At 35.9% G+C, this 21,073-nt stretch overlaps 1 protein-coding gene across 18 annotated transcripts in view; it reads left to right on the top strand.

Annotated features, from left to right (window-relative positions):
• Nucleotides 1-21,073, top strand: part of HDAC9 (histone deacetylase 9) — a 442,393-nt gene that overhangs the window by 309,069 nt on the left and 112,251 nt on the right. For all 18 annotated transcript variants that reach the window (XM_090142709.1, XM_090142714.1, XM_031590074.2 and 15 more), the window contains 2 exons: nt 3,231-3,351; nt 9,479-9,528. In XM_090142709.1, the coding sequence (XP_089998835.1) occupies nt 3,231-3,351; nt 9,479-9,528 (171 nt within the window). The remainder of the gene's footprint in view (nt 1-3,230; nt 3,352-9,478; nt 9,529-21,073) is intronic.

The following is a 21,073-nucleotide window of genomic DNA, read 5'->3' as shown; positions in this document are numbered from 1 at the left end:
AAGTTACTCGTGTGAAACTTTAATGGTATATTTTAAACTCAAGACCAGATTAGACAGTCCTTTTTACCTTAAATTCTGTGAGAGGTAAAACCGTTTTGCTGTTCTGGGAAAAATAACTCTCTGGTTCTGGACTGTTTTTTTGAAGCACTCAGGTGCATTTTGCTCTCCTGATACATGCAAATGTATCCATTGACGAGGGAACTGCATATGGCAGGGGAGAAAGCACAGGTTAGAAAAGAATGACTTACCCTCTGCTACTGATGTATGGCTAGTGAAGCCCTTTCAGCCTCCCCCAAATGAAATATGTTCCACAAGTTCTGTGCTATTTCACCTTTTTCAGTTGCTTTTTATGCCTATTTTCTGCTTTTTAGCATGCTTTAAGCTTTGATAACAGCATGGGCAGTGAAAATGAAGAACGATATAAAATAAAAATGACATGTATAAAAATGTATGTGTAAAGTTATACAAGTGCATGTTATATCATTGGATAGCTCATATCAGTGAGAGCCATAAGCAATTACTCTGCATAACAGATTTTATATGATTTCAGACATTGGCAACAAAAGCACTTTATAAGCTGTGCTTTTGTGTATCTTCTAAATCCTGACATCACTGTGTAAAAACGATTGTTCTTTAGCAATTATCACAGGTAATTTTTAGTATACCACATTTGTTTGTGTGTGTGGAGCCTTAGTTGGAATTTTAATGTTACTGAAAATAGCTTTACCTGCACGGATAGAGCAGATGTGGGATGAAAGGAGTAATGAATGAGGAGGTGTGAATACAGAAACAGCACAGGCACGTGCTGTGTTTACCCTTCCCTTTTCTCCTGCCAGTTACTGTGTATAAGTGCAGGCTGGTGCTCCATGTAGGAGCTGGAGAAGCCTTGGAGAAAGGACAGTACTGGGCTCTGCATGGCCTGGCAGTTCCGCTGTTGGCTGCGCCCCAAGAGCCTCACTGCTAGGAGTAGCTGGGAAAGGGCCGCTTCATGCTATTTGATTTCTTCACTGAGCCTGTTTCTGCATAACCTCTTTCTTCCTAGAAAATCGGTATAATCAATATTGGGTAATAGGTAGCTCCTCAGCAGAATACTGCTCCACTCTAATTCATTTTGGAGATGTCACTACCAGACCCTACTCTGTTAGTGCAGAGCCATAAGACACCATGCAGCTCTGTGCTACAAGAATAACAAGTGGCTGTGGGTCTCTATAGTTAGAGTGATATAGCATTTAAGAGCACTTAAAAAAGAGCCAGACAACTGTCTTAAATGTATCTTACAAAGCTTATGTGTAACTTGTGGAAAATATACGACCAGACAGTGAGTATTTTATTCAAGGTTCTTTGATGTGAGTTTCGTAAAATACCACTTTACTCTTCTTTCACATTTGTTTTAGTTGTTCTAGAAACCAGCTTTCCTTTCTTGTTTCACTGTGAAGAACTGGGCATATAGATTTTGAAGTAGCTTATTAGAAAGACAGAACTTAATTAAAATGGATGAATAAATAAATATTACCAGTCACCTCACTTGTGAAGCAAAAGACTTCATCTGACTCAGAAGACCTATTATAGAGTGTGCTGATTCCATGAAGTAACATAATATGCTGATTTTGATTGTGCAACTATGTGTTTAGAGGATGTGAATACATTGCTACAAATTCTCATGTGAGACTGGGAGAGGCCTGAATAAATTGGAGATGAAAAAAGGGTTTATTAAGTCATTTAGTTCCTGGATCATTCCCTAAAATGTTTTTTCCACTGCTGTGTCCAGACAAGTTTTTAACACTACAAGGAATAGGGCTCCCACCATAACCCTGCATGGAAGCTTATTCCACAGTTATCTACATCCAACTTTTAGGGCACTTTTCCTCATTTGTCAGAAAAAGTTGCTGCTGCTTAACTCTACATAAACAGGGCATGATTCCTCTGGCTGTTCCTGGGCAACTCCTTTCTTCCTTACTATGTTTTCTTTAATACTGCTTTCTTCTCCTAGTAAAGATGTTGGTGCTTCCTGATATGCATGAGTGGGTGATGGATATAATGACAGCTTAACCTATAAAAAAATAGATGCGAGCAATATTTCTGTAAAAGGTTAATCAGTCTAGTAAAAATAAGATGGTCTGTTTAGATAACTTCTGTACCTATTTATTTGTAGGCCTTGACAGTCAGACAGATCCACATTCTAGACTGTGAAAGATTTTGCCCTAGGTGTTCAAAATGACCAGCTCTTCAAACTGAGTCTAAGACCTTAAAAATAGTCTGCTTACTCTTTGTGTTATCCAATATCAACAGGAAAGATGATCTTGGGACCAGAACTTTGTTGACAGTGCTATTCATTATGCCTGAATTTGAACAAAATCTGCTTCATGTTGTTGTTTGCAAAGGCACTTGCACTGGCAGATATGTATTATGACAGGCTGTAACTCCAAATACATACAAGGAACAGATCTACTGAATAAGAAAGAATTAGTCTTATTGTTTCTCCCTTCTTTCCTATCTACCTCCCTTTCTAAAGTGATTAAATGTGTGTAACTGATTTATAGAAATAGTCCCACCCTTTCTTTTTTTTGACACTGATTTAAATGAGGAGACTACAAGCTGGAGAAACAGTTAAAGAGACAAATCTCACTTTTAAAAACATAAGGAAGCAAGCGGGTCAGTATCTGCAACAAGAAAAATGACCCTCAGAGATCAAACATACATTCTAAAAATAAAAATAAATATTTTACTTAAGAATGTAAACACTAATTTTCTTCCTCTCCCTGTTCCTCCTCATGGTGATCATGCTCTCCCAGCAGCATAAATTGCAGTAATTACAAAAAAACATAAATCTGCATTCAGAACACATCTGCAGCTTACAGGTGTGAATAAGGTTTTGTTCTTTAAACAAGACATTTTCTAGTCAACTCACTGATTTAAGAAGTATCTTACGTTTTGGTTTGTATTTCTTAAAATAATGTATAGAAGAGTCAGAATCTTTTCTTTCTCTTGTATTTGAAATCCTTTATTAACTCTGCTACAACTTAAGCATTTGTGATAAACCACACAAGCATTTGTTTTTCATATAGCATTACTTTAATAAACAAATCAGTGTCACATTCCTGCATGACACAATTTCAACCCATTATTAATCATACTAAATGTTATTTCAAACCTTTACTTTTTTTTTCTTCTTTCTTTTTTTCCTAAATATTGTCAGTGGAATATTGTAGGCCTCTGCTGTTTTCTTTCAGCGAATTCGAGGTCGAAAAGCCAGTCTGGAGGAAATACAGCTGGTTCACTCTGAACATCATTCACTGCTGTATGGCACCAGCCCCCTGAACAGACAGAAGCTGGACCCCAGGAAACTCCTAGGTCTGTACAGGCCTCTATTCTACTGAGAACAGCACATTCCAGCACTGTCATTAGTCATAGCTGGTGTCAGTTTAAAATACTTGGCAAGCAGTGTGACAAAAATTCACTTTTTCCAAATGCATTGCTATGTGGAAGGAGAATGTTACAATGGAAGCCAAATATAGATTAGCAGAATGCGCAGGCTGGAAAGCACAAAGAGAAGTTTCTTCTCATTTGCTTCAAAATTGTCAAAACATTAACCCTTTATTGTAATTTGTTCTCCATCAGAGATCGATGGCCATTTTGAACATGGTCTTCAATCTTCTTGTGTTCTCTGCTTTGAAAATGAGAGTTTAAGATACACTTGCTTGTCAGAACTTCTTGTTTGCTGTTCTCATTTGCTTTATTTCAATGACTTCAGTTATGCTAAGTGCAGATACCATGCCTGACTCTTGCTATGAAGTGAACTTTATTTTAATGCCTTCCCATTATGCAGAATATCATATATTTCTGAATAATGGGGAATAGACTTATTAAAATATTAAATGGACCTATGAATATATAGAATGCCATAAAAGTGTAAAGATTTTCATATAAAATATCTTCAGGAACAGCCAATGCTCATCATAAGCTTTCATAGTAGAGAAGTAAGGTTAAACTGGGCACTGTCAAGACAAGAGCAAGAAACAGAGCCTCTTCTCACACCTGCTACAATGATGTGAAAGGAAACACAAACAGGGCATTTTGAAAATAATCTGTCAATGAAATCCTGCCTTTTCTATCTCTGCACACAAGATGAAACACATTCTCTGTTATTTTTAATACACATCTTCTAAAATGTGGAGATTTGCCTAAATGTAATAAAATTCAACCCAAAAACCACAACAGTAGCCATCAAAAGAAATTGTTGTTCTAGTTTTAGTAATACACAGCAATTATTTTGCTTTGAAAAGAGTTCCTTCCATAAGGTAAACTGTGGCTTCAGTGAGCCATAAAAGTAGATAGGAGAAACGTACTGATCGCAGTAATATCTAAGTTTATATACCTTTGATAAAACAAAATCAAAGCTAAAAAATAATTACAACATAATAGGTTCTCAGAAGCTAGAATTTTCAAGGTAGGAAATCCCCACTAAATACAAACAAATAAATAAACACTAAATTCTTGCAAAATGAAGAATTGGAAACATTTTGATTTGGGTTCATCAACATTGTCAAAATGTTCCATTTTGATAGAGTCAAGCATTTCATTTAGATTTTTTTTTTTTAATTTTGATTCATTTCATTTTAATTTTTACATTATTTAATATAACATACATTTATATGAAGTCTTGTTCCCATTTTGGACTGTTATATGGGATGCAGTGTGTAGTTTCAGTTATGAAGGAAAAAAAGTAATGGACCCAGGTATTCTTGCTGTGTTTCTACCTATGTATACAGAATGCAGAAAGCTCTGTTTACCTAATCTCAAATCCATTTATTTGTTCACAGTTCTTTGCTCAACACTCTTTGCCTTTATCATTTGGCACTTAGTCCAAAACATTTACTCTGAGTTTATATCGAGATCACACTCTTAGCATATATCCTGAGTGTATATTTGGCTGAATGCCCTTTTCTGTCTCTGTAGGATATTTTCTTGCTGCCTCTTGCATGGCCTTTTACCAAGACAATGGTCAATTAGACACCCTTCCTACATGCTTTTGCATGTGCCTGTTTTTTTGGCTGGAAACTCTAATCATTTAAGCCTTCATACTCCTATATAAAATAACTTAATTATATTTTACATTTTTCCAAAATGCAGTGTGACTCTTCCATCTTTCATTGTCCCCAGTTCAGTGTGGTTGAACCTAAACAATGCTGACATTAAAATTAACATCTTGGTATGGTACAAAAATTCAAAATGATGTATAGTGATGGAGAAAAATCTAAAGGAAATGTTTCTCATAAAAAATGTTATCAATAACAACATCATCTCATAACTTTCCCATTTCAAGTAAAGTGCATTTTTTTTCCTACAGAAATTGTTCCATCAGATTATGGTTTTGCATTCTAATGAAAAGGTTTTGTTCCTTCCCTTACTCCTCTGTGCACCAAAAAAGATAGTAACACTTTGTTCTTCATTTAAGCGTCAGAAAAATATTTGTTCCCTGTCCCTGTTCAGAAGAGGACATTTGCATTTTCTGAAGGTCTTTTCTTGCTCACATGAAGTTTCTGTATCTTGTAAAAAGAAAAGAAACACCTGAAGGGACAAAATATATTGAATGACTAGAACTAGAAATCTGCTACCTGCCAATAAGTGCTGATTTCTCTGTTAAGGAAAACTACTCTGTTCTGGAAGGCTGTGAAGTAAAACAGCTGTGAACTACTGAAGTCAGTGAGAATTGTGCACATAGATATTGTTCACATATTCTTCATTCTTTCAGAGTATAAACTGTCTTGAACTCCCAGCTTTATTTCTCCAAATCAGGGATTGCTAAAGCAGCTATTGCAAATGATTGCTTCAATTTTTACACTATCATGCAGTTTAGCTTTTAACTGATCATATTTCACCGTGGTGTGTTAAACAACATGTTATGTTGCATTACATTTTCTTGACGTGAATGAAACTAATATGGAGACTGTGTGTCACATCACATTATGGTTTCATGTGACAGAATACAATCTTTCATACCTCTCTGAATGACCTCAAGGGCAGAACAGTTTGATTGCTTTTTACTTCCTCAACCATAATTAATAAAGTGTTTCTAAAAATCAAGTTTTCTATGATCACAAGTTTTTAAAAGTGGGAAATACCCTGTCAACACATCCCTGACAGTGAGGCAATATTTAAAGTACAACTAAGGGATGCATTTATAGAGCATCTCTGCAATTACTTCCTTAGAAAAAATGTCTTCGTTCTTAAAGGATGATTCTGGAATCAAGTAGATTCCTCAAACTGACATTGCTCTTTACTAAATGGTGCCTTTTAACAAGTAAACACATTTTTAGTGGATTTTTTTTTTGTTGGTGGGGGTGGTGTTTGTTTTTAGTTGGTTGACTATTTTGTGTGGGTTTTTTTGGTGTTATTGTTGTTGTTTGTTTTTTGTTTTTTGTTTTTTTTGTGTGTGTTTTTTTTTTTGTTTTTTGTTTGTTTTTTTTTTTTTCCAGAAAGGGAGCATTTTCCCATCACTCTTCTTGCTCATCAGACTGTCGGACCAGAATTGCAAATCTCAAAAGTGGTATTCTTGGCTTCTATAGGGGCTTCCTGTTTGGCCACCCAGTTTGACTAACCAGCTCCTACTACCTTCATGGGTTGACATTTTTGAGTATAATATTTCTAGCTCTACCTATGAATTTTTGTGGTGAATCTTCTCTAGATCTTTCTTTTCAGTTGATTTGCTTGTGACTGCAGACACTGACATGATACAAAGTCATTTGTCTTTTACATAAGCCATTCTGAAAGTAATGCTTTCTATTTATTTTGATGGAAACTACGACAGATACAAAAACCACAATAAAACTACTGGATAGAGCTGCAAAACACTATTTTTCAACATATTCATCACTGTTAGCTATGCATTTTCCTCTAGCGATGTGCAAGAACTTGCATGACATGCTCATCAAAGCCTTCATGGCCATCCAGAACATGGCTTATTTTTCACATCTGTAACCACTGCTGAAGTGCACCACCCACCACCTCATTGTGCTCACATCCACAGTTTGCTCTCCATAAATGTTCAGGAGGATAAGGAAATGTCAGTTGATGGTTTTTTTTTTTTGTGTATAGAGGAATTCAGTTCCACACCTTTGCTTCATTCCCTCTTCTATGTCAGCTGCCATTTTGTCAGACTGCCCCTCTGCTGCCATCTGTCGCATGGCAACAAAACATAACAGAACACTGGTAGGAAGGTTCATCTTCTTAGTGCCATAGCACCACCATTTGTCTCTGATGTTGTGGCCAACATAATAAAATAAGAGGTATTACTTTTGGAGTTGTCACCTTCTGAAGTATCTCAATGTCTTCTTTCTATTACTGTTTTATGCTGGATGTATCCTAGGTAAGAAAGAGTGGTACTGGGAAATATCTACTATTTACAAAATTCAGCTGAGGCAACAACTCCAAGCACAATTCTCACTATTCATCTTCAGGGGTTGTTTTTTACTATTGATTTTCATTTTTTGGAGAAGTGTTGAGAGCTCCTTTCTTTCTTAGACGATAGCCAAGTGATGGTCTCTCTCTCTCTCTCTGTCTTACTGGAGATTTTCCTGAAGTTTTTTAAATGAATTCTTGATGTTTTTCTTATTTTGAACATTCTATCTTCAGCTTTTTTGCTCTTTTGCAATAAGAAGTTAGTATCCTGGCAAATTTCTTATGAACTGAAAAGGCTTTATGATTGTTTTTCTCTGTTTTAATGCTATCCGTTGATTGATTTTAGTGTCTTTCCTCACCATCTGCTTTTCTGTTTCCCCTTTGTGTTTGTTGTTTTTAATAGTGTTTACCATGTACAATGTGCCCTGCTGCACAGAGATAAATGAGAATTCATCTGTTCTCTCTTATACAATGGAATTTAAGAAAAAAGTGTAATCGCTCTGTATTCTGAAAAAGCCTCCTTTTATCTCAAATTTCAGTCTTTGTTTCTATTAACATCTGTCACTGTAGCAGCACTAATTTTTTAGTTAGCTGCTCAAGACTTTTTGATCTTCCCCATAGCAAAAAGTGAAAAACTGGCTGCTCACATTGGTCCCTGGGTCTGCTTAGCAAGAAATCTGGAAAATCCTTCCATACCTCTGTTCTGACAGTCTTTGTCAGTAAACATTTCCTTGCGTGTCTGAGGCCATTAGGACTCGCAGTACGAGAACTTTGCAGAGCTGCTGCACCTGCATTTCCCCGGTAGCTCCACAGGAGGTTTTGTTTCGCTTCTCTAGCACACTGTGCAAACTGATCAAAGGCCTCTAGTCGGTTAAAAATGCATCTTGGATTTTACTCAAAGCGTAAAGCACTTTCTTCATCTCAGACCTTTCAGTCTGGTCTCCCATACTTCAAAGATGATGGCTTATAATTGTCTTTATACATTTCATTGGCACCTGCTAAACATGAGTAACTGCAGTGTTTGCCCCTTCCATAACAATGGGTGGCTCCTCATGGTAACTTGAGTGATTCACTATCTAACACTTCCTCCATATGGAAAAGCCACAAAACCAGTTCTGTGATATGGCAGGAGAAAAGTCTGTGTTCTCTTCCACAGCTGCCTTAGGATCAGATTACATACTTGAATAATGGCATCAAGTCCAAAGATTCTTACCCTGTTTTGAGATCATCCTTATCAAGAGAAACAGTGAGTTTAGTGGTTAAAAAAAAAAGAAAATGTGAACAAATAAAAAGTGATTATAATTATTAACTTTATCACATTATCTATAAAGCATAATAAGCTAAGAATTAGATTCTAAAACCTATTAAGTTTATGTTTCCTGTGGTAGAATGTATACACTGAGTATTACTGACATAAATAATGAAAAAAATATTTCATGTTATGTTTTAAAATATTAGAAGATAAAAATGATAAAAAAAAACATTAAAATATTCGTTAATAGGATATAAAAAAAACAGACCCACATTTGAATAGCAAGGAATAGCAAGGAAGATGAAGACAGCAGGAGAACTGAAGTTAAGAAATAGTCACCAGTTGCATGTGAAGCTTAATGACGTTCCCTCTGTTGTCAGTGAAAAGAAACAGGCACTTCTCAAGTACAGTTCATCTCATCAGTCATCCAGGCTGGGGAGAGGTGCCTACCTCACTCCACTGGCTGTATAATAAGCTGAGATGAGTAGCGTAGGCAAGCTGCTTATCTTTTCAGCAGCTAAAGATACCAGGTTGACTACTAGCCCTAGTTCAGAGTGATTTCCTGTGAAGTTGAGTTCATTACTTATACACTCATTAGAAACCCTTGCTTACCAATCTTAGGATTTGTCACTGTTGCAAAAAAAAAGTAATTTAAATGTGCCATTGCTGATTTGCTTTTGAGGTATTAAGTTATTTATTTTCATTTTGTGATGCCTAAATTCAGAAATCAGAATTACAGTAGAGATTGCTGTTCCAGTACTCAACTGATTTTTTGATAATTGATACTTACTGTTTCTTTTTTTTTTTTTTTTTTTCTTCAATATATAGGAAACGTGTCTCAAAAACTCTTTTCCTTGCTGCCTTGTGGGGGACTTGGGGTAAGTAGATGTTTGGTTGTTTCTTTCAAGAAGGGACAGCACACAACAAATGTGTTAATTCATAGATTCCATAGCACTGTTTTACTAACAATTCAAAGTCATAAGAAGTTGATAAATCTAGAGAGGAATCCTTGGACATTTTCTTACTGCTTTCAAAGACATGACTAAGATAAATTGCAATAAGCATATGAAACAGATAGGAACATGTTTTGTGGAAGTGTGTACATTTCTTATTTGCCGTTTTTTTTTTTTTTTTTTTTTTGCATGTGATCTATTTTTGAGAAAAGTAATGTGTGCAATTGCTTCTAGCAGAATGAAATTTGATGAAGCTGCTTCATGTATTGCTGAAAAGTAAACACATCTCTGCATTGCTCAGAGAGCAGAAAAAGAAGTACCAGATTACCAGAACATATTCATTCTGAAATACAAGTGTTAAGTATTAGTATTCAATGGGCAAAAATTTATATAAGAATGTGTCGAAACAGTAAGTAAACAATTCATCCACATTATTGAAAACATTTAGAATGGAGAATTTACTGATCTTGGTGTCATGCTCATACTAAATTCAAGGGAAGATAATAGCAGGATAAATCCTTTTTCATATACAGGTGTTTCAGGTATTTTCTTTTTTTTCCCCCACTTTCATTCTTTTTTCCCCCACACAGCAGTTTTCCACACATCCAGATCAGCTAGTTCAGTGCATTATTTACTAATGTCCGTGAAATCAAAATGCTGATATTACTATGTATGGGTGGGCTGTCTGAGTGATGCTTTAGGATTTTAGGTGTTTTTTTTTTTGCTCTTTCTCAGTATTCAGGAGTAAAACCACAATCTCTGGAATGAAATCAGAGATATAGTCCAACTTCCAATACAAATTTCTAATATTTTATTTACATTTATCCTTCACAAAGGATAGGTTCCATGTCACAATAATCTTGTTTATAGTTGTTTTTTTTTTTTTTTTTAATAAATACTCAACAAATAAAATATATGTTGTAAAATTTTAACTCCCAACAATAATAATTCCATTTCAGTTTTCATTATTTAGTATTGTTTGAGGATTTCTGTACTGTGAGTTATAGAGAACGAAAGGACCGGGAACTGATAATCAATCAAATTCCTTTACTGTGGATTTAGGCTTTCTAAGGATTCTAATCAAAGTCTGGCACTTGGTGATTAATAACGTGTTATACTTGAAAATTGGAGATCATTCCCTTGTATGGATCACCTAACATTACATGCAGTCATGTAGACATGCATGTACACATGTGCCTCTGTGCATTTCTGTGTACACAGATGCATGTACACATGCTTATGTACACAAATTTATCTATAAAAGAGGTGAAATTAATTGTCATCAAGGTATTTTTTCACAGTTACTGCAGTAATCAAGATGTTTAGGGAGGATTAAACAGGAGATGAATGATGTTATGAAAGCATTTTGTTCAGACTTCTGAGCAAGGAAAAGCTGGTGCAGAATTTCTTGACAGTTCTTTTTGAGAGCTTTGGAAAGTAAATTGGACTGCGGTGTGCTTTGAAAATAAAACTATAAAAGGTTTTTCTACAAAACATGTTATTGAGACATGTGTGAGTTAGTACTAAAATATCATAACTAGAAATGGAGTTTGAGGTCCTTTGAAATCCTTTTAGTAATGAAACTGTGTTGCCTGCTCTAAGGAAAACACAAGATAGTAATCTTCAGCATAAATTAGCTTTTTAAACACTTAAATTTATCTGTACTTTCTTGAGTCTCTTTGCTTTATTTCTGATTTAGAATCATGGAAAATGGATTAAAGAAGCTATTGTAGAAATAGATCCTTTATTTATATTTTTCTAGTTGGTTTCCCTTTCTACATATTATTATTGTCAGCCTTGCCGTGGGCCCCTTAAAGAAATGGGTTATGACCTTTTTCAAGGTAAATAATCAGATTAGGAGCTCTCTTTCAGTGATATTTAGCTGTCTGTTGATTAAGATGAGCTCTGGGAAAGGGAGCTGCTTCAAACCGTCTGGAAAGCAATTCCGACATTTATTTTCAAAAAAGATGGTAGAGAGAAAGAAGAAGCATTGCTGTTTAATGGTTTTCAACTTAGTTGAGGGTTATGAAGCAGTAATCAGTGTGAAAGCCAAAGTTCATGCAAAGACTGTGAGGAGGTGTAGAATTATTTAATTTTTTTCTTATCTTCTATGTTTGTTTTTTTTTTTTTTGCTTGCTTAACTGTTTATTTGTTTACTAAATAAGACAGTGAGAAAGGCTATTACAAAAATAAGAAAAAGACCTTAGTTCTTGCAGAATACTTTATAGATTTCTCTTTATTCTCTTGATTCTCCCACAGAGATATGGGAACCTTGCTGACTGTTATTAGGCAGCCTTTCTATTATTAAATAGATGTGTGGTTAAACTACTCACACAGGAGATGTTCCCATCTAGGATTATTTCTCTTCCCTGCCAGGTTGTATTTAATATCAGAGTTCGCATTTCTTAAGGAATGTTGTTATTACTGGGGAGATCATAAATTGTTTCGGGGTGGGGACTCTCACACCATGCTAAAGCTGCACCACTGTTGAAAGGAGCACTGGGCCAATAAGACAGAGCACAGGAAGGAGCAAAGGCCATGTGCCTAAGTATATAATCTACCTATCATACATTAATAAAGTGAAGTCCTAGCACCTCTTTCACGAAGCTTATATATTTCACATGAAACAATCACATTGACAAAATGTGAACTATTCTTGGAATAAGGATTGGAATTTAAGACTTCATAGGCATTGCAGGCATAATGAGCCAATGGGAATAAAGATTATTGGCATGAACTTGGGATGGCTTGCCTTGTTCTGAAAGGACTTAATGGTGCAACTAACCTTCTCAACCCTAAATTCCAGTATATTGTTGATTTTGTTGTCATCTCTGTCTGTTCTAATAGCACTAATAAATTGCAGCCAAGATGAGGGATCCTCTTTTTTTTGGATTTTGCAATTGCAGAAAAAGAAAACTTTATCAAGAATTTTGAATTTTTTCCATAAAGAAGTTCTGATATTTTGGGGTGCACTTCCATTGCAATTCTGAATTGTTTGCATCAATACATGTAAAGCTACTGGTTACTAATTCAGTAAATAATTTTCATCTCTATGAATATATTTTCAAGTAGTGATAGTGACTAATTAAGTCAGAGTCACTGGTGAATTTTACTTGGTATATGTCAGGATTTCTGAAGAAGAAGGAAAGAAAAGAAGAATAAGAGACGGAACAACTAATAAGTATCTCCCTATCCAAGAACCCAAAGATGACTTATACTGACAGCCAAAGTGAACAGATCTAATATATATATAGAAAAAAGGAAGTCTGTATCTGACCTCCTAAATTTACCCATAACAGGTTTTCTTTCAATGACAGTTCATTTTTCATCTGAGCGCTATCTAAAGTTAGCAACACATCTGCTGAAGTATGAGACTTCCTTTTTGCAGTAATGGTTTTTATTCTGTTTTTTGTTTTGTTTTGTTTTGTTTTGTTTGTTTTTTGATTATTTTTTTTTTTTTCAGTTTCAACGTTGCAACAGGCTTAATTGTTATTAAAGAGTTCTAATACTGGGGGTTGTGATTCCTTGCACTAAAGAGACACTATTAGTTCTACAGCCAATGTTTCTAATAATAACAGATTTTTCTTGTAGTTTGTCAGAGGTTTGGAATGTGGAAAGGTTTCCAGGAGGTGGGTAAATTGCAGGTGAAATGGCCAAATGGGGAGAACAATCACAAATTACTTTCTGGTCCTGCAAATTATCAGAAAATGTCATAATTTTTCTTCTGTGAACAGCCACTAGAGATATAACTGATCATTTGGTCAGTGCATCCATCTATTGCAATTCCTCATCTTCTGCTGCGAATATGACAAAAAAAGAAGCAGAAATCTACTCTTAATGGGAGCAAGTTTCATCTCTTTGCCTCAGTCTGTCACTAAAAATAGTGGTTGTTTTCCTGCCTGTTTGACCTGCTGCTGTGTGAAGAAATCTTGAAGTCATTTCTCAGCCATATTTTTTTGCCTACTTGATCGGCAAAAAAACCCACAAAAGCAAAGAAGAGCGGGCTTTTATGATAATGTCATCATCGGCTCCCAGCTTCAAACACTTCTGCGGCTTTTGAATTGTCATTTATAACTTGGAACTGAACCGACCCATAATTCCCTTGATGCATTTAGAGAAATTGATAACAGACTGCTTCTTTTATGGCTCAGAGGAGGCAACTCCAATCACATCACTATTGGCAGTCAATATTATTTTCTGACATGGTTGTAAAAGTATAAAGGGGCTTATGGCATTTGTTTAGATGAGGAATGGGCTCTCAAGCTGTGCTGGGGTTTATGGGTCCAGATTACTGAGTAGCAAAGGGAATATGATGTTTGCAAACAGGATATGATTTTATTTAAGTTTGGGTTTCATACGTTGTTCCCTGGGGATTACTCTGCAGACAGAAGAGAATTTCACTTTTATCATATGAAATTGGGCAGTTGTCCAATCCTCCCCCTTTTCCCCCTTAAAGACACTGCTCCAAACCTGTAATATGTAAAGTCAGATTTTTAAATTGCAAGAGGAGGAGATGGGGAAGAATACCACCCTGTAAGAAATTAGACTTAGTAAGCTTAGCAGTGTTGTTCATGAGTTAAATACTGAGCTGAGTGGCTAAGAATGGCTTGTACATATTAAGAAAGTCCATTACATTTCCTTTAATTTTGATGTTGTTGTAGTAAAAGAGGAGAGATTTTCGGCTAGGATAAGCTGGTCTTGTTTCATTTCTGGAGTACAGATTAATTACTGCATACTAGAAAATAATTTGGCCTGTAGCTATTAAGAAAAGAAATTTAAAACTATTAAATCTCTCTTCTCTTTTCCAAATTCTACAAAATATTCATAGTATCTCTCTAAATATTATGTATGTTGATTTTGGGGTGGCCAACAGGGACAGGGAGGTGATTGTTCCCCTCTACTCTGCTCTTATGAGGCCCCATCTGGAGTATGTGTCCAGGTCTGGATCCCCCAGTACAAGAAAGACAGCTGTTGGAGAGGGTCCAGAGGAGAGCCACAAAGGGAGCTGGAGCACCTCCCCTGCGAAGACAGGCTGAGGGAGCTGAGGTTGTTCAGCCTGGAGAAAAGGCGGCTATGGGGTGACCTAATTGCAGCCTTTCACTACCTAAAGGGAGCCTACAAACAGGAGGGGAATCAACTCTGAAAGGGTAGATAACAGGAGGACAAGGGAAAATGGTTTTAAGTTGAAGGAGGGAAGATTTAGGTTGGATACCAGGGAGAAAATCACAGAATCACAGAATGGCCAGTGTTGGAAGGGACCTCAAGAATCATGAATCTCCAACCCCCTTGCCACATGCAGGGCAATCAACCTCCTCCTTTAATGCTAGGATAATGTATCCCTTGCTACAGTAGTTGCAGAGTACTGCTTTTTGTCCTGACCACACAGGAAGAGATGAAAGAAGGAAGGCAAGATCTCAATAGAGCACAACTTTAATAAGTCAACCAGGGCACAAATTGTTTTCTTCTTCTTCTCATTCTTCCTTCCATCTCCCCAATCTGTATGCAGGAAGATTTCTCAGCCTTTAAATATTATAACTTTTCATCTGTCTTATAGGTATTAATTATATCAACCTAGTGCTGTTACCATGGTACCACGGCGCAAAAATTAAGAAAGTATTTGTGGTAGTATTGTCTCTTTTTTTGTATATTTTAGGCTTCAGAATGATTTGAGGTTCTCTCCTCAGATCCATACCCCAATCTGGCTTTAATAAACTCAGACTCGCTATGGTTTGTGCATTCAAATATCACCTCCACATACGTGTTACAATTAATGTGTGCCCTTCCCCCGTATCCCAGATTGTACCAAAATAGGCATAGTCCTGTCGTGATATCAACCAAAAATAAGTCTGTTTTCTTGGACTCAAAGTTACACAGTTCTGATTGTGTGATGTTTTCTGCAGAAGACATCAAAATGTGTAGTGACAAAGGCCTAATCCTGATGCCACCCCAAGGTTCAAAGTGCAGTGCAGGTGGGTATGGAAATGCAATGAGGGCTGGGCATTTGTCATCTCAGAGCATTCAGAGTACTGAGTTACCCAGTGCCGTTCGAGACAAATGAATTTAGGCTGGCCACAGGACAGGGCAATAGTGTGTAATGTACTCCCAGCTACTCTGCTGGCATTTTTTTTAAGGTGGCACACCCACTGTCAATTCTGACAATTCATAACAAACATTTACCTACTTCAGTTGAGAATATTAAGGTGTGATTGTGAAGACTAACTAGTTTGGCTACATGTGCATAATTTCAGACAAATTACTGAAGCCCTCAAAATGACAGCCTGTCCATCCTTGTTTACATACATACCCACTAGAAAACCATGAATGACACTAGAGCAGAACTCAGTTTACCTAAGAAATGAAGAACTAGCTGGAGGAACTCAATTCTTTCAATTAACAGGGATGTTAAGCAACGAAGATATTAATTTTAGATACATTACTTTTAGAGGAAAAAGGATAAACATGATCTGAACTGATCAGAAGAGGAAATAATTAGATATTCTTTTGTTAGTGAGGTTCAGAGACTTAATCTGCTCATCTAGAATATGCAGCAGTATCTCTGTCAGAGAGGATAGGCAGAATTTAGCATATCAATATGGTGCCCATCACTGAAGGAAACAATTTAATGAGACTTTGTCCTATTTTTGTCCTTTCGTGGCACAGAGATGGCCCTGTGCCACAGAACTTGATGCTTATATTAGTGAGAGGTAGAACTGTTCAACAGAGACATAGTTCTCTGACATTGCTGCAGGCAGGTCTATTTTAGAAATGTTCCAATCTGCTTTAACTTTCAGCAGGGAAGGGTGGAAGCTCAGAGGTGATAATCTGCCAGCTCTGGCACCAAAGCTGATCTTGTCAAGCACAAGATTTGGATCCTTAGTGGTTACTATTTTTTTTTAACAGATCGCTATTCCTTGATAGTAGATCAAATTCAATTTAAACAAAAATACACAACACAGAGCAAAGAAAAACATTGTGAAGCTAATGAACTATCATCAGGTCAATTCTTCAAAGATCTTATCTCCTTTTATTCATTTCCTAAAAATTACTGTTGCCAAAGCCAACATTATGCAACAAACAAACAAACAAACAAAAAAACCCTCTTATTTGCTAGGCTTATTTGTATGTACATATCTATACATGTATGTTAAGTGTACACAGTGGAATAGCATTATATGCAATAGTGTTACATACAAATTCAATGTCTCCAGACTTAATCATGTATACATAGATTTGCTGGAAATTTGGTAAATAAAACAGCATTCACATTCACCTTTAAAAAGTGCACCATGTGTTTATTGATAGGATTTAGCTCTTAAGACAGACAGAAGAGCTCTCTGTAGAAGAAATGCTCATGTGCCACTTGTCTGAATAATCACCAGGTTCTAACAGAGCTCCATGGTGTCCTTTGACTGAAAGATAATCTATGTCCAAGAAGAAAGCTGAAATATCATATACTGCTTAAATTTGCTCAGGCCAGTTTTTTTGTTTTTTTGTTTTTTTGAATAAAAATAAAGCTTGAATTTGTTACATAAGTCTTATTATTTCTATAATTGTATACATTTGATTACAAATGGTCATACATTGTTTTATCTGTTTGCCCATGAACCCCCTGGAAACTGCAAGATCAAACATTCGACGGCAATTGCACAAGCGTTTTCGCACACTAATCCATTAAAAACTAAAACAAATGTCAAGTTAAATTAATTGAGTACTCAGGGCTAGGTCTGTAAGTGCAGTAACATTTTTACAAGCATCTGGTGATATATGCCATGTATCTGAGACTTGAATCTGGACCTAAGTGTTTTATTTATGAGTTTTTTCTAAAAACAAGTTCTAATCCACATCTAATCCATGCTATCCTCCCTCCATTCCCCCTAGCAATGATCCACACATCACCATTTCACTAAGATTTTTAAATCCTTGTGGGTTTTTAATGTGTGCTGTGTGAACCAGAGATTCTGAATGCTTCAGAGGTTTAGGAGGCTGACTGAATCAGACTATTTTGTCAGAAGAGATCATTGTATTCTAGTTTTAGTTTGGCTTATCTCCATTATTATTCTCATTTTATACAAAGGATTACATTTTTAATACAAATATCATACATTTACTTGACTTTTTGCAAACATTCTGATGAATTGTTGTATGGAAATAGGAGTGGTGCATTTATTTTAACTGTGGCTAAGCACCACCATCAGTAACCATGCCAATAACCAAGGTATTCAATTTTTAATTTCTGCTTAAAAAAGTTTTGCTAGTATTTACAGAGATTTGCTTTTGATTTATAAGTTTACATGGTTATATATATAAGTTCACAGTTACCATTATAAATTAGATCACTATTAGATCACTGTTACTATAGCGTGTAAAACTTGAAAATGCTATATATCCAACATACAGTAGGTACAGGTACACTCAGCATTTCTTTTTCTTGTACTGAAAGAGGGTTTGAGGTCAGATTTAATAGCCTCTAAAATTCTTTTTAAAAGTTGCTTTCCATGAATATTATTGCTGATAAATTCTTCTACTGAATTATTCAAACATAGCAGAAAGGTCAATGCAAACTAAATGAATTCCACCTTTTTTTTCCAAGCAATGGTTTGTGAAGATCCTGTGAACTATTCAGCCCAGCAGGGTCTAAAGATTGCATCCCCTCCACAATTTGTTTGTAAATCACATTGGAAAACAAGAAAGTGAGAAAAATTGATATCCCGAGTACTTTCTATGACATGCAGTTTAGATTAAAGCAGTTAGAAAAGCCTTTGACAGAACAAGTCTATGACACAGCTTTAAAGTAACAGTAAAAATAAAGGAAGCTCTCAGTACATATTTTTCCTAAAGTAGCCCATTGTTCCTGTAAGTGGGATTTATGGAAGAGACATCAGCCATACAAATTTATTCTTCTTTGTTCCTTACTGAGAGATGTGGCTGACAGGCCATTCATTAGAGATCGTTCCTTGGAGATGATGTGCGCACCTTCGCTTCTTTAGTCATGGTGAGATGAAACAGCAGCTGAAAAGCACGCTGAGGACCTTTTGCTTCTTAGTGGAAATCATGGAGGTGATGAATGAGCACTACTACATCCATAGGAGTGGGAAGTGAGAGCTATGAGTGTGGCACGTGGGAAGCTGCACTGCTCATGGTCACAAGCAAACTGTTCCAAACTTATGTGCTGGCATTCAGTGGCACCAGATCTTTCCAAGAACATCAGACTCTGCTGGCAGTAAGAGTAGAATGCCACACACAAACTTGAGAGGTTGCAACACTTTAGGAAAATATTTCATTTCTATTTTCATGCCAGAGAAATTTAAAAAATCAGAGATGGAAACATGTTTGCTCTGGCGTGAATGAAACATTGTGAGAATGAATTCTTTTAAAATGAAAACAAACGAATTTGCTCTGCAATACACAGGTTTTATTCAATTTTGGTATCATTGAAGAGGTCTGGGTCTCCCATATTATCCTCTCAGAGGGTATAACCAGTTCATTTAAATAGCTACAATGTTGTTATCTGCATAGATTTTATCTATTTCCTTATTTTATAACCATTTATATCAAAGAACAGCATTTTTTAAGTAGTAGTTTTTCCATATTCCTCTTGAAATATTTCAACATAAATGCATATTGAATTAAATTCCATCTAAGAATAGTTGAGCCCAACCTCTGCTCTTTAAAGAAAAGGGAAGCAATAATTTTTAACTACTGTGAAGAAGTGCTGTTTTTTACCTATTTTGTGCAGGACATTGTACATGTAGCACAAAGTCACCGCTCTCACTGGTCACAGTTTTAGTAAGCAGGTAGATGACAGATTGCATTTTTGAACAATTCTTAGAGAATAAGGAGTATATCTCTGGCAAGGGCATGTGGTAACTCTTGGAGGACTTGTTTTCATTTCTATGATAGCAACAGCTATGCAGAGAATAGAGGACACAATGAGAGATGTGTTTTTAAATTCCTTTTAGGTATGAAATCAGAATTTCGTTGTGGAAGCTGTATTTGTGTTAAATCACAAATTGTGTGTGATAGAGAAATTAAACTCTAGGATTCTGTGTCAGAATCTATCTCAGAGTTATAGCTTTGGATCTCTTCTATTGCCACTTGGTTATCAGTGAAGATGTATTTAAGATAGCTTTCAGAGTTTACTGTTAGTTATTTAAAGAAGAAAAATAACTCTCACAGACAAATAAGACATTTGGCATGAAAAATTGCAGGGTTTGTCAGACTGTCATCAGCAAACCTGGTCAGCAGAACTGTGATGCAGTAACCATTAAACTGATCCTGAGAGATTTCTGGAGGAAGAACAACTAAAACAGAGAATGAGGAATGCAGTTTATCTGGCAGGGGAAAGGACAGGTAAAACAAAAGACATTTATAAGAATGATGTATAATTGTTAATGCCTTTTTTTTTTTTTTTTTTTTTTTGCCTCTTTAAAGTTCCAGATAAAAAAAATAGCAAGATGTGTAACATTTCCAATTTTAGCCACTATTGGGATTTCTTATGTGTGTACTCCCTCAGAAGTATTTTGATGTCCTTCATCTTCACACAATGTGAACAATGTGTAAAGAGTTGTAACTTCCAAACTTTATAGCCAGTCTGTTTTAATATGAAACATTCCAGTCCTGAAGTGGTACAGAGAAAGCTTTCTACCTGCTTCAGCATCTTGGGTGTTTCTTAGATTGTCTTCAGTTTTCAACTTATCATACTGATACTTGCAGGAAACATTCAAACATTCATAATTAGCTGTTTTTCGCTTTTAGGAGGGTTTTTTTTGTTGTTGTTTGTTTGGGTTTTTTTGGTTGGTTTTTTTTTTTGTTTGTTTGTTTGTTTGTTTTTGGTTTTTTTTGTTTTTGGAGAGCAGGGAATTTCTGCACACTGTTCTTGAAACACAAGTTGCATTCAGTCAGGAAAGGTTACCTACATTTCTTTTCACATAAGTCATTCACTTCCTCTTTAATGCCTCCATATCCACTTCAGGGACAGGTAGCTTAATTTCTATCATCTGTAGCTTTACAGAGTATTAACTTTGCTACACATGCCAATGATTGAGCTATACTAGATGTGCTTGAAAAAGCCTACACCCTGCACTGCTCATTCAGGAAACTCAGAGTGAAGTAAACCCATATGTGTGTTTAAAAGTTCAGTGTTCAGGTAGGGCTTGTGTTTTCTGGCTCTTGCTGATATCGTGCCCAATACATATTTGACGAGCTGCAGTAGTGATGGGATTTTTGATAACAGAATGTATGGCCTGTTCATTCTTTTCTTCTGGCAATGTGATGCTTTGAAAAAACATTCTTTTTCATTTTGGTTAGATGTTAAGAGTATTTTCCTGTCCTGTTAATTTTTAAAAGAATTCTTAAAGTAAAATAATCCATGTAATTAAGCAGAAAGAAAATGTTTATTTTCTCTGTTAGAATTAAGCCACGAATGCTGAGTTTTCTGCTTTTTTTTTTTTTAATATCTAAAGCAGAATCA

This window comes from Phasianus colchicus, chromosome 6, assembly GCF_987193195.1.
Source record: "Phasianus colchicus chromosome 6, bPhaCol1.hap1.1, whole genome shotgun sequence".
Lineage (NCBI taxonomy): Eukaryota > Metazoa > Chordata > Aves > Galliformes > Phasianidae > Phasianus > Phasianus colchicus.
Note: the sequence above shows the minus strand (reverse complement) of the source record. Positions and strands in the feature narration are given on the sequence as shown.